This window comes from Centropristis striata, chromosome 9, assembly GCF_030273125.1.
Source record: "Centropristis striata isolate RG_2023a ecotype Rhode Island chromosome 9, C.striata_1.0, whole genome shotgun sequence".
In the NCBI taxonomy this organism is placed as follows: domain Eukaryota; kingdom Metazoa; phylum Chordata; class Actinopteri; order Perciformes; family Serranidae; genus Centropristis; species Centropristis striata.
The window spans coordinates 542,222-559,136 of record NC_081525.1 but is presented as its reverse complement, the minus strand read 5'-3'; the positions used below and the strand labels follow the sequence as shown (position 1 = coordinate 559,136).

The 16,915-nt window shown below is 40.3% G+C and overlaps 1 protein-coding gene across 1 annotated transcript; it reads left to right on the top strand.

Moving 5' to 3' along the window:
• Positions 1–1,959: 1,959 nt before the first annotated feature.
• Positions 1,960–16,641, top strand: LOC131977329 (tetraspanin-1). Its single transcript, XM_059340572.1, has 7 exons — positions 1,960–2,016; positions 6,566–6,772; positions 7,180–7,254; positions 12,724–12,822; positions 14,616–14,759; positions 15,523–15,606; positions 16,270–16,641. Exons 1-7 carry the CDS (start codon positions 1,960–1,962, stop codon positions 16,324–16,326), a joined length of 723 nt encoding a protein of 240 aa, XP_059196555.1. The 3' UTR covers positions 16,327–16,641.
• Positions 16,642–16,915: the final 274 nt, after the last annotated feature.

Genomic DNA, 16,915 nt, shown 5'->3' with positions numbered 1-16,915 from the left:
TTTTTTTTGTCATTTTAGATATTTTTTGTAATTTTGTGTCTTTTTTGGTCATTTTGTGTCTTTTTTTTAAGTTATTTATTTATTTTTCTGTCATTTTGTGTCTTTTTTTGTAATTTTGTGTCTTTTTTTTGGACATTTTGATTCTGCCTCCGGCAGCCTCCAGGTGATTTGAGTTTGAGACCCCTGATCTATCTCTTCCATCCCTTTCTCCCTGTCCTGTCCACCCTTTGTCATATTATATGTATGTTTATGTATATGTTTGGACGGGCTGATGGTCATTTCGTTTCCTAGTACTTGTTACTCTGTTCAATGACAATACAGTTGAATCTCATCATCTCTCATCATACACCGTAGAAAAAATCTGTTTAATTTACAGTAAAATACCATCAGTGGGTTTTCTACTGTAAATTTAAATGTAAATATTATCAAAAACTGTCATTTTAACTGAATAATCCCATTATTTTTAGGGCTATTGTGTCCTTGTGACAATATGGTATTTACAGCTTTACTTTAAACACAAAAAGTCACACATGTAAACGACAATATATTGAGTCCAGAAAAAAAACTGTCGTGTCCATATTTTTACACATTGAACGATAAGTCGAGAGAGTCTGATGCGTCTCCTCTGATATTACAACATGTAACTTGGATCTGCTGCCTCCAGTCAGGAGGATTATTCCTGTCAGAGCTAAAAACAGCAGAGAAACTCAACACGTCCGTCCTTTGACAGCTTCGGCTCCCGGCGGAGCAGAAAGTGTGTCAGCGAGTAGCTGCGGGTAACACCTCCACCTGAGCTCCATCCACCTGTTAATACCTGCAGGACCACACCCAGCCCTCCCCCAGGACCACACCCAGCCCTCCCCCAGGACCACAACCAGGACCACACCCAGCCCTCCCCCAGGACCACAACCAGGACCACACCCAGCCCTCCCCCAGGACCACAACCAGGACCACAAGCAGCAGATCCTCTCACCTGTCTGCAGGATAAATCCACCTGGACACACCTCCTCTCCTCAGTGTCTCCTCTCAGACAGGACAGACTGTTCCTGCTTCACTCTGGATATAAAGACGACTTTAAACGGTAAGATTCATATTTACTCCGCATGAAAACACATTAAACTCTCCCAGTATCACAGATCTCTCTCAGCTGTATGTTATTGTAGCACATTTTATGTTACTGTGTCATCATTGATTGTTACTTTTAATCATAAGTCTTTTGTTATAAGTTAAAAGGCCCTATTCTGACCTCCTGAGTGTGTAAGAATCAGCTTCCAGAGTCTCCTTGCAAGGTTATAACTTCCTATACACTGTAAAAAATGTCTGTAGATTTTACAGTGAAAAACATCTAAACCATGACAGTAAAAGACGTAAAAATGATAAATGAGTTAATTCAGTTTCAGTAACAATGAAACACTGTAAATATATATCAGCCAAAACAGGATTTTTTACAGTTTAAAAAAAACAAACATTACTCCACTGTAAAATACTCTGGCACCGTGTTAGTAGCAAAATTATACTGTAATATATATATATATATATATATATATATATATATATATATATATACAAGCATCACTGTAATTTTTGCATTTATTTTTTGTAAAAATACTTTTTCTCACTGTTAAATGTACTAAACACCATATCTCTAACAGAAATATACTGTTATATTTAATGGTAAAATTTATGCAGCATTTATAAAGTATTTTCCTGTCAATTATATGGCAGAACAGCGTTTCTTTTGATGGAAAAACTTAACTTAAAGTTAACGGTCATTTTAAAGAAGTGTGTATGTGTGTGTGTGTGTGTTTGTGTGTGTGTGTGTGTGTGTGTGTGAGAGTGTGTGTGTGTGTGTGTGAGAGAGAGAGAGAGAGAGAGAGAGAGAGAGATTAAAGGTCTGATGAAATAATAATAATATTAATAATAATAATAACTGATCTTGTCCTCTTGTTCCAGATTAAAATGGGCTGCTTCACGTTCGTTAAGCTGATGATGGTCGTGTTCAACCTGCTGATCTTGGTGAGATTGTTTCCTCTGAGCTTATTATGGAAGAAATATCCTCTTTACAGTTAGAGAATCTGTGTAACAGCTGATTCTCTCATTGAAACCTTTAACCAGACATGATGGCTGAACAGGCTCTAGTGTAACTATCCAGTTCTGAATCTATTCTGGAAGAAAGCAGCAGAAATCTAGAGTAGGAGCACAAAATGTGAGCAGGAGAAGAAGCTGTTTCACTGAAGAGGAATAAAATCAGGCTCTCAGACTGAAAGTCTACACTCTCAAATAAAGATAGGATGTTTCTTCCATAATTACACGCCCCACCTACACCTCCAGCTTCCTGTATTTAACCCTTTATCAGGCGAAGAACCGTATTTGGTAACTTCAGCGGATATCCAAAATAAAAAAATAAAAATATTTCGAGAAAAAAAGTTGCAAATATACTAGATTAAAGTGGAAAATCTACAAAAAAAAAAGTTGCAGATGTAAGAGATTTAAAGTGGCAAATCTGCATGAAAAAAGTCACAGATTTACGACAAAAAAGTGGGGAAAAAAGCAACTTTTTTCTCGCAGATGATTCATCAGCTTCTCCAGAGCTGCACTCACTATTTATCTTTTCTTAACAACCAATTAAATTCAAATTCACGTCAGAGGAAGTGACATAGTTCAGTAAAAACCTGATGCAGGAAGTTAAGAGATGTTTGAATCACATGCTGACCTTTGGCCTCACACGGGGCACCAACACTGATCTGATGGGGGACAGGAAAGGGCTTTTTTTGTCTTTTTCTGGTAATTTTGTGTCTTTTTGTAATTTTTTGTCTTTTTTTTGGTAATTTTTTTGTCTTTTTCTGGTAATTTTGTGTTTTTTGGTAATTTTGTGTCTTTTTTGGTAATTTTGTCCTTTTTTTGGTAATTTTGTGTCTTTTGGTAATTTTGTGTCTGTTTTTCATTTTGTGTCTTTTTATCATTTTTGATAATTTTGTGTCTCTTTTGGTCATTTTGTGTCTTTTTGTGGTCATGAGGGCCGCATTCGGCCCAGGGGCCGCGAGTTTGAGACCCCTGATATAAAACAAAGCAGGAAAGTTGTGAATCAAGTGGAGGAACCTCTGAATAATTTAACCTTCACACTATTATAAAGACATTAAGGAGTCAAACAGGGAGGTGAAGTGTTCCCTGGTCCTCAGCTCCATTTATAATAGGAAATGTTGTGAATACGTGAGAATAAAAGCAGTTAAAGAGTCTGGAGGCTGAAAGTGATCCAGCAGCTCCAGACGGATCCTGTCCTCCTCCTCTGTCCTCTGAATGAATGTGAGATGAGAAGAGGCTTAATCAGATTGTCTGCTCCGGTAATATGACCCATGAAAATGGGTTTTTAAACTCAACTGACGTCTTTCTCATTCCAGCCTTTTCAAAGAGAACCAATTCCATGTGAGTCGGGGTGGGCCGGCCCTTTCTATCGCTCCATCTGCAGCCTCCTCCTCCCCCTCTCTGGAGGCCGCCGCCTCCCTCTAACCCTAATAGCTTATATTTCTCCTCTCTGGAGCTCCTGCTCCCCCCGACTCCTCCACAAACCTGATTTAGTCTGTGACAGGGCATCCGGCTGCACAAACACACTGCAAAAACTGAAATATAAGTCAGATAAAATATCTTACATCAGGGGTCTCAAACTCACGGCACACAGTTTTATATGAATGGCACTTACCGTGTTGTGTGTGGAAGGTCCCTTTAATTACTTTTTTGGTAATTTTGAGTCTTTTTTAAATAATTTTGTGTCTTTTTTTTTATAATTTTGTGTCTTTTTTGGTAATTTTGTGTCTCTTTATTTGGTAATTGTGTGCCTTTTTTAGAAATTGTATCTTTTTTTGGTAATTTTGTGTCTCTTTATTTGGTAATTGTGTGCTTTTTTTTAGAAATGTTATCTTTTTTGGTAATTTTGTGTCTTTTTAAAATAATTTTGTGTCTTTTTTGTAATTTTGTGTCTTTTTAAAATAATTTTGTGTCTTTTTTTAGTAATTTTGTGTATTTTTTAAATAATTTTGTGTCTTCTTTGGTAATTCTGTGTCTCTTTTTTTTGGAAATTCTGTGTCTCATTTTTTTAGTAATTTTGTCTTGTTTTGGTGATTTCATGTCTTTTTTTAAAATAATTTTGTGTATTTTTTGGTTATTTTGTGTCTTTTTGGGTCATTCAGTGTCTTTTTTTAAATATTTGTGTGTCTTTTCTGTCATTTTGTGTCTTTCTTAAGTAATTTAGTTTTTGTCTGATCAGATAGTTATTCTTAGTCAGCAGTTTTTATTTTAGTCTGTTTTACTTGTTTGATATAAAGATTCCACGGCTTTTGCCTCATTTCAAGAATTTCAAGAAAAATATTCTACAAGGGGAAAAGTACAAAAACTAGGTGTATTTTGCTGTTTTTAAGCTGAATACACCTCATTTTTCTACTTTTCCCTTGTTTTTAAGAGGTGATTTTTGCAGTGCATGGCGCAGCATCAGAGGGATTAAACCTTCGTAAAGACGAGACGTGTGCCAGCTATAATTATACCTGCTGAGGGCCGGCGCTGGTTACAGCGGGAATATGCCTGTCGCTTCACATTTAGCTTCCAGAGAGGAGAAAAGAGTAAAAAATAGATAGAGGAGGGAGACAAAGGGAGGAGGGGGAGATGTCTGACACACTGATGGAGGCTGACACTCCACATCAGCTTTCAGAGGAGGAGGAGCAGGAGGAGGAGGAGGAGGTCAGAGGTTGAGAGATTTCCTCTCTGTAATCTGAAACAAGAGCCAGTCCTGATTTGTTTGTCCGGAGCAGGTTTTACAGGTTTCATCCTGTCGTTTCATGTTCACGGACAGAGATTATTAACTCTACGGAGTCTTTTTTGTCCATTTGCCTGAATACACCACTTTAACAAAAATGTTTAAATACCATGTTGGTATATTTTTCACCTATATGACCTGATAATAATAGGTTTTTCATTCTGACTTACTGGATCAACATTTAGAACCAAAAAGAAACAAAGAAAAACCAACATAAATGTGATCTTGTGATTGTGTGTGATCCTGTCATCAACTCTGGTTTTTATTCTAGTGGGACTTTAGTGGGACTTTGATTTGGCTCTTTGTGTTTAGAGGAACAATGTTGGTAATTTTGTGTCTTTTGTTGTGTCATTTGCAGTCTTTTTTAGTTATTTTGAGTCTGTTTTTGGTCATTTTGTGTCTTTTTTTTTTAAAGTGAGGAGATCCAAGTGTCTGATGTGGGCTACAGTTAGCTCACGGCTTTAGCCAACTCTGGTAAACCCGAGGCTAACGTACATGGTTAAAACAATATACGGTTTGAAAGATAAGAAGTTAGTAGTTAATGTGAAATTTTGATAGAATCTTAGCCGAATGGTGTCCGGGATACAGTTACGCTTCTTCTCTAGTAGATAGTGGTGCAGTAAGTCTTCAGACTCACTGTCCAGCTGTAACTCTGAACCCGAGGGCTGTCAGCAGATCTCTGAATGGATCTCCATCCTTTCTGTCAGTGTGATACCAGTCTGCAGAGTGCTAGTTGTTGCTCAGGCCCTGATCCATGATGTGAGTCCTGAGGCAGCAGCTCTCACCTCACAAAGGGATCCTCCGGTCTGAAAGGATCCCAGGTTTCACAGTGTGATGTAAGACGGACTCTCATTTCCAGAAACCTGTTCCCCCTGAAGATCTTCAGACTGGTGACTGGCGTCTCCTGGGCCCCTGTAGCGATCAGCGTTCCATTTTTAGGAGTCACATTTTCAACAACAACATCAAATTTAACAACTGCAAACCCCCCTCTGCTCCCGTCTCCCGAGGTGTCCCCCAAGGTTCAGTTCCCGGCCCCCTCCTCTTCATCCTTTACATCCTTCTCATTGGTCACATCATCCGCTGGCATGGACTCCATTTTCAGTGCTTTGCAGACGACATCCAGCTCCACATTTCCACCAAAGTCATCCGTCCTGTTTGGGCTTAAATTTGTCTCATTAATACCTGTAAACGCACAGAGGCTGATCTACAAATAGTCCTTGATTTGCACACGTGTTTTGCGATCCACAAATACAAATGTCTAATTTCTAATTTCAACATTTTTCTTGACGAGGCGATGGCCCCCGCGGCTTGTTAAGAAAGTCTCCAAAAGTCTCCAATAACACCAGAAAAAGTCCCTGGATTTGTCGCCAGTCGCTTTTTTGAAAAATAGTCGCTAAACATAGTAACAAACTCGCTAAGTTGGCAACATTGCTTCGCCAGCAAATGGCACGTGTTGTTGTGGCTTCCAGTACTACGTCACATCCTGCTTAGTGTTCTATCCAATCAGTAACCAGAAAAAAGGGGAGAAAAAAGACCCTGCTCTTCTACAGGGATGAAAAAAGTCCAGACAAAAAAACGCTCCGGACTGCTCGTATTCAAATTAGGGGCGTTTCGGCAAGTAAGACCCGCCTCATTCCGGGTATTGGGCTTTAGTGGAAACATCCTTAATGCGATGTATTATTATTATTATTATTATTATTTTTATTGTTGTTATTATTATTATTAGACGTGTCTCCCTGCTGACCCTCCTCTGTCCTGCAGCTAGCCGGCCTGACGCTGCTGGCCATGGGGATCTGGGTGAGCGTGGACGGGAGCTCCTTCCTGCGGCTGCTGGGTCCGTTCTCCAGCCAGGGCATGCAGTTCGTCAACGTGGGTTTCTTCTGCATCGCCATCGGAGCCGTGCTGCTGCTGCTGGGGCTGCTGGGCTGCTGCGGAGCCTCCAAGCAGAGCAAGTGTCTGCTGCTGACGGTGGGTTCAACTCCAGGCTTAGAGGGTCGGGGACAGGGTGACCTCACCAACATACCGAGGGAGCAGGAAGCTCTTACTGGGGTCATCCCTAAGTTCCCTGGGTCCTGTGTTCCCCGCTCGGGCACCCTTTTTTTAGAAAAAAGGTCCTATGTTCCCTGTTTTTCCCAAAAATTTTACAATCACGTTTACAGCCACATAGTTGCCCTGAAATGCGCCTTCTTCTGCTGTTTCTGTTGGAGAACTTGTTGGATGGAAACATGAGGACCGACTGGTGATACAACAGATCCTCTCTGCCTTCAGGCTGTAAACAGATCATGGCAGCTCTGAATGTGTATTTGGACAACAGCATCTTTATTATTATTCTGATATCATTAATCCCTGTCTGCTGCTCTTCTTCCTCCCTGCAGTTCTTCTCCGTCATCCTCATCATCTTCATCGCTGAAGTGGCAGCAGGAGTGGTGGCTCTGGCCTACTCTTCATTTGTGAGTCCTCCTCCTCCTCCTTTGTCTCTTAATTCTTCTCCCTCTCACCTCCTCATCCCTCTCTCTGCTTTTATCTCCATGTAAATTCTCCATCATGGCCGAGCATCATTGAATTACTGGCTTTATGTCGCCTCACTACATTCAGCTACTTAATGACTCCTGGAGAGCCCGGGGCCCCGGGGCCACGCACACTTACAGCAATTTATTACTCTGGAATATTGGAGCTAAAGCATTTTATATGCAAAACAGCCTATTTACATAGAGACCCTCCCTCACACACACACTCACACACACACACACACACACACACACACTCTCACACACACACACACACACTGACTATGAGGGCCGTTTTATGTCAGTTAACTAAACTAAAACGTGAGTATTTGTTGTCTTTCGATGGACAGATCAGCGTCAGTTTGTTTTGTCACTGGAGAATTATTTTCTGTGGTTTGCAGAAACATAAAATAAAACCTATAAAGCAACAATCTGCAGCTACACACACACACACACACACACACACACACACCGTCTGATTGGACAAAACACACTCACTCTCTAGTTTCTTAATCAGGATCCAAACCTGCTTTTACATCATTTAAATCAACTCATTTAAACCCTTTAATTATTATATATGGTACTGTGAAGTGTGTGTGTGTGTGTGTGTGCGTGCGTGTGTGCACTTGTGTGTGTCTGTGTGTATATGTGTTTGTCTGCGTGTGTGTTTCTGTGTGTGTGTGAGTGTGTCTTCGTGTGTGTGTTCACTTTTGTGTGTGTGCGCTTGTGTGTATGTGTGTGTGTGTGGGAGTGTCTGTATGTCTGTGTGTGTACACTTGTGTGTGTCTGTCTGCGTCTGTGTGTGTGTGTGTGTGTGTGTCTGCGTGTGAGACATATCTCAGATTTGTCTCTTTAAGTACCTACTAGATTTGGTTTAGCGTCCCGTTAGCGTCCTGTTAGTTAGCGTTAGCATCATGTCCATTACAGACACAAAGCTGCTGTCAGCTCCATCATTGTGTGTGTGTGTGTGTGTGTGTGTGTGTGAGCAGCTGTCCGTCTCCTGCTCCTCATAACACCGTAACCACAATAGCCTCCGAATAATGAATATGGTCACTATACATCTAATATGCATATATATAGAGAGGTAAATAAAGCGTCTATGTGTTCTATCTGCAGCATTAATCTGCCTTCAGCTCCACTCACAGAGACAATGACCTCCAGCTGGTCACAATAACAGCCTTAAGAAGCTTCTCCTCTGTGTGATGAGGCCGTCACAGTGATTCCTGGTGGTGACCCGGTCACAGTGATTCCTGGTGGTGACCCGGTCACAGTGATTCCTGGTGGTGACCCGGTCACAGTGATTCCTGGTGGTGACCCGGTCACAGTGATTCCTGGTGGTGACCCGGTCACAGTGATTCCTGGTGGTGACCCGGTCACAGTGATTCCTGGTGGTGACCCGGTCACGTTTATGACCTGCTGATGTGACGAGATGTTTTAATGAAGGAATCTTTGCTTTAATATCTCATCAGAGAGACAAAATGACAATTAACTCCCATTACTTCTGCTCTAACACAATCTACTCAAAGCTTTCCATCTAAATAAACGTCAGAGTGAGAATCTGTCAGTTATATCTCATTATGTTAGAGCCCAAGCTCATACATACAAACATTTCCACACCAGAAGCATCAAAGTGCTGCATGAATGATATTTCTGCATCAGTCCAGTCAGGAGTTTCCTGTCCAGATGGATCAGTTCATGTTAACTTCTAGTTGTATAAAGTCAGTATGAACGTACAGTATGAGGTTGTTTTGGTTTGCAGACCTGTCTGCAGCCTTCAACAGCAGCGACAGCAGCAGGAATGTTCCTGGTTATGTTAATGTAGACCGGAGTAAACCAATGTAAATCTGTGGTCAAAGTGGCCGGAGCCACAATGGAAAGCAGGAGGTTCACCAGCTGTAGAGACCAAGAGCAGAGAGAGAGTCCACATAAACAGATAAGAGTGATGAGGATAATAATCCATAAAACAGGTTTATCAAAGGGTTCAATCCAGCGGACAGACAGACGGACTAACACAGAGAAACACTGAGAATAAATAGAGGCTTTATCCACAGAAACCAGTTGGTCCAGACAATACTTCTGTCCCCTTTTATTAAATATTTAGGGCCCGAGCACCAACAGTGGAGGACCCTGTTGAAATTAGTCCGTTTATTATAAAACGTATATTTGGTGCACCACAATGTCTCAAGAAGCCATACCCCAAAACGAACAGGAAGACGGCCATCTTGGATCGAAAATGGCGTTTTAGAGGTTTTTCGCCATTTCCACGCCGAATACTTTAACAAACTCCTCCTACAGATTTAATCTGATCGACTTCAGACTTGGTCAGCACCATCACAATGCCTTTGACATAAAAAATTATTAAAAGCTTGACAGACCGTCACACTGTGGGGGCGTGATATGGCGGCAAAATGTGGCGTTTTTTCATAAAACACGAGACCTTATAACTTGACCATACATTGTCCAATCTGCCTCAAACTTGCCATGCATGATGATGGTAAATGAATCATGTTTTTGAGGGCTTTATCATTTTCCAATACTCACCGAACTTGGGACAAAATTAAATGCCGTCGAAAATGTACGTATTTAATTGGTTTCAGAAATGGGCATGGCAAAACGCGCCGTGAAATATCATTTAAACTACATGCAACTAAAACTCTCAACTGGAGCCAATATTTTAGGTAAAAACTCACCATATTCAACAGTTGAATAGAGTGAAAAGCATGAAAAAGCTCACAATGTCAATCCTAAAAACAAGTCTTTACACAATACTGAAGTGAAACTGAAGAGGGGTTACTCACTCTTTTTTGTTACAAAATTACTTTTTTTTAGGTTTTACTAACTATACAAGACCATAAAGACACATGTTCTTAAAATAAGCACATAAAGCTATGCTCAGTACATTGTAAAAATGTCACGTTTTTTTACAGAAAAAAACTGGCAGCTATGGTTACCAGAATATTTCCGTAAAAAATACATGTCAACATCTTTACATAACAACTTGTAAATTTTACATCCTAAAACTGTAGTAATTAAAACGTCCTTGACTGTTAATTTAACAGGATGATGCTGCTTTTATACTAATTATTTATGCAAAATTTACATGCAGATTTTGCTTATTGTACATTGAATACCAGTAAATTAACATTCAGTTATTATTTATTGCTCACTGAATACCAGTAACATTTACGAGTTTATACTGTATTATTTGCAGAATTGTTCTGGTTACCACAGCTGACAGTTTTTTTCTGTAAAAGCAACGGAATCTTTTTACAGTGTAGGTAAATTATACTCAAAACAAGATAATTAAGATACTATTGCTAGATATAAGAATAAAATACTTGGTAAGCTTCATGTTTTTTGCAGTGTACCAAAAGTTTGACTATGTAAAAACGTCCTAATATGTCAAAATGTCCTCTCTCCAAACAATACATGTCCTCTTCCCGTTCCACCTCCTCTGTCTGTCTGTCTGTCTGACTGTCTGTCTGTCAGGCTGCAGCATGTAGATGAGAGGCCTGCATGTAAATAACCTCAGAGCCTCACACACACTTCAACACACACCACTGATATAAAATACTGCTGCTGATTTCACAGGCAGGAAGGTAATTCAGTGGGAGTCACCTATTCATCAGAAATTAAATAAATCTCCTCTCACACAAAGCACTTGGGAAATAAACAGCCCGGCGGCTGCACGGCACCTGGAAAAAAACTGAAAATAAATCAAAAAATGACCGAGCCATTATTCTCCATTCTTCTGCTGCTTTTTATGGCCGTAACCTGGGAAACATTTCCATATATATTGATGCTCCGACGGCTCGCCGGGACACATCCTGTGTTTATCCACAGTGTTAGCAGGGACGGGGTGATGCAGGTTGTGTTTCAGGCTGCAGGAGAATCTTTTGTTGTCAGAGAATTCCTTCACAAACACACAGGTTAGCTCCTCCCCCCCACGCCGCCACGCCAAGCTTTTCCCTTTTTGATTAATAATCCCGTCGCGTACAGTCACACAAAGAGCCATCAGACGGGGAGGGGGAGTGTGTGCTGCACTGTACCATAGGTGTGTGTGTGTGTGTGTGTGTGTGTACAGTGAAGCCCAAGGGGATTCTGGGATACATGCCACAATTAAAAGTGCCCCCCAAGAAGCTGTGAGAGGCTGAGATCAGAGAGGGTTATTACCAGCCGGCTAATTCATCACTGTCACTCTGGCCCACGCCTCGCCACGGCCCACTGCACACGCACACACACACACACACACACACACACACACACACACACACACGTGTTGGACAGCAGGACAAAGCCTGCAGTGGAAACACGGTTGTGGTGGTGTAGATAAGATCTCTGGGTGGCGTGTTCGTGCGGTGAAGAACACCTTCCACACGTGATAAAACTCTTCAGCCTGGTGTGTTATTGATCCCTCTGTAATAATTATCAATATGTTTTACTGCAGCGACTCGCTGCTGCTAATTGGTTATTGTTCTTAAGTGGGAAAGCGATAAATGAAAAGCTGGAGACGTTCAGCTGAGCGCTGCTTTGTTCTCAGTCCGTGCTCAGCTGTAAAGAAAAGATCATAAATAATAAATAAAAAATGAAAGCTGCAAGCAGCGATGACCGCCTAATGTGACCGTCTAATGCTACCGGCTAATACTACCGACTAATGCGACCAGCTAATGCTACCAGCTAATGTGACTGTCTAATGCTACCGGCTAATGCGACCAGCTGATGTGACCGACTAATGCTACCGGCAAATGTGACTGTGTAATGCTACCGGCTAATGTGACCGTCTAATGCTACCGGCTAATGTGACCAGCTAATGTGACCGTCTAATGCTACCGGCTAATGCGACCAGCTAATGTGACCGTCTAATGCTACCGGCTAATGTGACCGTCTAATGCTACCGGCTAATGTGACCAGCTAATGTGACTGTCTAATGCTACCGGCTAATGCGACCAGCTAATGTGACCGACTAATGCTACCGGCAAATGTGACCGTGTAATGCTACCGGCTAATGTGACCGTCTAATGCTACCGGCTAATGTGACCGCCTAATGCTACCGGCTAATGTGACCGACTAATTAACAAAACCAGTTGTACTTATCGATTTGTGTTTGTGTTTTAAAAGAACAAACATGTTTTGTACCAAATAAACGACAACAATAGGAGCAAAAATGTGAACGTGTCAGTTTTTTAATCTGCGACATAAAATAGGATTGTTTTGTATTAGTGGAGAAAAAAAAAATCTACGAGTACACAACTCATAGAGTATGTGACTTCACATTGACTGACAAATACACAATCACTGTACACAACTACAGATTCCACTGTTAGAGGTGCACCAATAACATCTTCACAGTCTTTACCTGTGTGTGTGTGTGTGTGTGTGTGTGTGTGTGTGTGTGTGTTTGTGTGTGTTCAGGCTGAGGGGATCCTCAGAGCGTGGGCGGTTCCAGCTCTCCAGGAGGATTACGGCAGCGATCCTGTGGTCACTAAGATCTGGAACACCACCATGACGGAGGTAAAACATCTGGCCATCAAGTTCACAACCTATAATATGTTCATCTGGTTAAACTCTGCTTAAAGTCTGCTTAAACTCTGGTTAAACTCTAGTTAATCTCTGGTTAAACTCTAGTTAAACTCTAGTTAATCTCTGGTTAATCTCTAGTTAATCTCTGGTTAAACTCTAGTTAAAGTCTGCTTAAACTCTGGTTAATCTCTGGTTAAACTCTGGTTAAATATATATATATACTCTCAAGTTTTGAATCCATAATTTCCTGAACGGCTTGCCATAATAAATATGAGTGAATGTGTGCTATTTGTAGAATGCTCCGCTCTGTACCGTGAGCCGCTAAACGCTCATAGGAGTCTATGGGTGGTCCTGACAAACGTTTAGGTTGGAGATCTTGTTGTTTTCTCCCTAACTTCCCCTTCACGTCTCTCTAAACACAGAGTCTGTAGCACAGCTCATCATAACTTTCATGTACTTTATTTATTCTGCTTGCTGGAGGTTCAGTAAACAGTAAACACTGTAACTGAAGAACATAATGTTCCTGTTCTGTGTCCTTCACTCAGCTGAACTCATATAACCACATCAACAAACCGTCTGTTGATAATATCCAATGCTAACGTCACCTCAGCTCACCTGCACACACACATCAGCGAAGGTTCAGTTTATACTGGCGAAACATAATGAGACTGACAGACCTTGACAACAACAACAAAAACATGTTCCCACTTTATTTATTTTAGTTTTATTCTCTGTTGTCAGGTGAATGCAAGGTTTTATAGCTCTCACAGCCTCTAAAAGGTGAAAACTACGACCCACAAGAAACTTTTTTCTATGGATCAAAACTTAAAAACACAGTGAACTGGAACAAACTTCAGCCAAGGCTGACGGTGCATTCAGTTGCTCCTACAATGGACACGTTTCATGAGCATTATGTTGTACAAAACTGATACTACAAATAAAAGATGTGAACTTATTTCTTCAGATAATTCTGTCAGCACATGAATCAATCACAAATACCAAATCTACTCCACAGCTTTAACCCTGTGGAGTCTCCAAAAGCTCCAAATAATCCAGACTTGTTGCCTCCATCAGAGTATAAAACAAAGCAGCGTGGAGCCCTACTGTACATTTACCTCTAAAGTTCTGGCTGTAAACTCCATGAGGCCAGTTTCAGTTTGATGATGATATACCAAGTAAAACTGGAGACAAGCTCAAATAGATTTAGTATCAAATGATAGAACTGGATGGAACCCTCTTATATGGTAGATTTGACACCTTTGTTCACATTTGACACATTTACAATTCTTTATTGAGCATGATAGTGTTTTGAAAGTTAGAAAAAAAGATTCAATATCACATTTTATGTTGGACTAAAGGACTAAAAAAAGCCACAAAATGACTAAAAAAGACACAAAATCACCAAAAAAAAAGACAAAATTACCAAAAAAAGGCACAAATTGACTAAAAAAAGACACAAAATGACCAAAAAAGACACAAATTGACTAAAAAAAGACACAAAATGACCAAAAAAGACACAAATTGACTAAAAAAAGACACAAAATTACCAAAAAAGACAAAATAACAAAAAAAGACACAACAAAAGACACAAAATAACAAAAAAAGACACAGAATGATTAAAAAATTACCGAAATTCCAAAATTTTATTACTCCCGATGATGACATGGCCCGTTATCTTTGTTAGAATCATTGACTTCCGCTGGTATCGACACGTGTCACATCCAACAAAAACTCTCTAATCTTTATCCACGAAGCCCTTTCTTAAAGTCTGTTTCCTCTCTCAGCTCAAGTGTTGCGGCTTCACCAACTACACAGACTTTGTTGGCTCGGAGTTTGAAAAGGAGAACAGAGGGAACCTGCCGCCGCCCTGCTGCTGGACCAACAGCGCCCCCTGCAGCGTGGACGAGGCAGAGCGCAGCGGCGTGCAGGTCAGACCGCCAACACGCCGCTAATTCACCGAGTCTAGCCGTAACTTCAGCCCTGCTGCTAGTCACATGAAACAGAGAATGAAAGAACTTTGAACCCTTGTTTTCTTCAGTTTCCTGTTCATTTTAATGTCTGGTTCAAGTAAAGGTTCATTTGTTTGGACAAATAAAAGCAAAAAATAATGATAACAACAAATATATCTGATAAGAGTTTAATTTCAGAGCTGATATCAAGACATTTAACATGGTTTTATTGGTCATGATTTTGGTTTTTATCAAGAATGTTTCTATGACTGTACATGTGAAAATTACCAAAAAAGACACGAAATGAACAAAAAATCACGTATAATGACCAATAAAAAGAAACAATTGATAATGATTTTGGTTATTATCAATAAAAACATGTCAAATTTCTAGATATCTGCTCTTAAATTAAACTCTTATCAGATATTTTTATTGTTATCATTATATTTGTCCAAACAAATGTACCTTTATATGTACCAGACATTAAAATGAACAAGAAACTGAAGAAAACAAGGGTCTAATATGTTTCCCATGACTCTATGATCTGGATTATTCAGTAACTGGAGACTCTCGTGCTGTATTTCTTTTCTTGTATCTCTGTCTTCCTGTCCTGTCCACCTCTGTCATACTGTATGTGTGTTTTAAGTATACATTTGGACGGGTTGGTGGCTAATTTCATTGTCCTAGTGCTTGTTACTCTGTGCAACGACAATAAAGGTGATTGTGATGGTCTCCTCCTCAGGGCTGTTTCAAACACATCCTGGAGAACCTCAAAGAGAACTCCAACATCGTGGGAGGCATCGCAGCAGGAATAGGAGTCTTAGAGGTAAGGTCGCACTCATAGGAAAGGAACGATTTTCAAAATGATCATAAACAAAGCAGCATGGCTAATTATGCACGGAGTCTCCGCTGATCATAAACATCGTGATGGTGAATTAACCGGCATCGCTAACTGTGCACAGAGTGTCCGGTGCTCGTTGTAAACAAACAGAGATTGCTAAGTGGTAAGGGCTAAGGGCTTAACAAGCCGCGAGGGCCAGTGGCTCGTTAAGAAGAGCCTCTGGCCCCCGCGGCTTGTTAAGAAGAGTAAGAACGAGTCTCCAGTAACACCAGAAAAAGTCGCTGGATTTGTCGGCAGTCGCTTTAAAAAAAAAAAAAAAGTCACTAAGGACGTCTGAAAACTCGCTAAATATAGCAACAAAGTAGCTAAGTTGGCAACACTGCTTCGCCGGCTTTTACAAATGGCGCTTGTTATGGAAGGTGTTCCAGGTATATATTCACAAAGTAAATAACAAACCACAAGGTAAATAGACAAACATATATACGAGGCAAACTGGTATTTCCCAAATGAGGATCCAACGACAATATATTGAGTCTAGAAAAAAACTATAATGTTCATTTTTCTATGAATATATTTAATATAACATGTGATCTGATCTGGCTGGTTTCAGTTCATGTAAAAGACAAACGTGTGGTTTTGTGTCCTCAGATCGCTGACATGGTCGTGTCCATGTACCTGTACTGTCACCTGGACACCTTCAGCTGAGGATCCAACAGGAAGCACAGTCCAATTACTCAACACCAGCACTTAGTCTTCTCCTTCTGCTTCTCTATTTCTTTTCTTTTTGCTTCATTATGAACAAGTGTTCATGATGTAGTGATCCATCATCTGTTTGTAATATACAGTAGAGAGAACACTTTATAAGCACCTGCAGAGTGTAAATATTTCATATTTGACAATAAAATCTATCAAACAGTGCTGACAGCTGACTTCTTCACTCTGGACTTCTTTTAGGGATTATGAGACCATTCAGCATTTTCATTCTTCATTCACTTTTCATTCTGCCTGTATAAACCACTTAAAAAGTGTTCACCATATCATGTTATTGTTTTCAGCACAACCTCACCTATATGACCTGATTATTATTTTTTCCATTTTGACTTAATGGATCAACATTTTCAACACAAAGGAAACACAAAATTACAGAAATGTACCAAAACCCCACATAAAAACACAAAAAACACACAAAAAACACACAAAAAAAACACAAGAACCACCCAAAACATGACAAAAACCACCCAAAAAATGACAAAAAACACATAAAAAACAATTTTTTTTTACAAAAAACACCCAA

Bases quoted from the DNA above. Each gene is read 5' to 3' on its own strand.
- LOC131977329 (XM_059340572.1), top strand. From the start codon at position 1,960: ATGGGCTGCTTCACGTTCGTTAAGCTGATGATGGTCGTGTTCAACCTG. The intron at 2,017-6,565 runs GTGAGATTGTTT...TCTGTCCTGCAG, and splicing joins TGTTCAACCTGCTGATCTTG to CTAGCCGGCCTGACGCTGCT. The intron at 6,773-7,179 runs GTGGGTTCAACT...TCCTCCCTGCAG, and splicing joins GCAAGTGTCTGCTGCTGACG to TTCTTCTCCGTCATCCTCAT.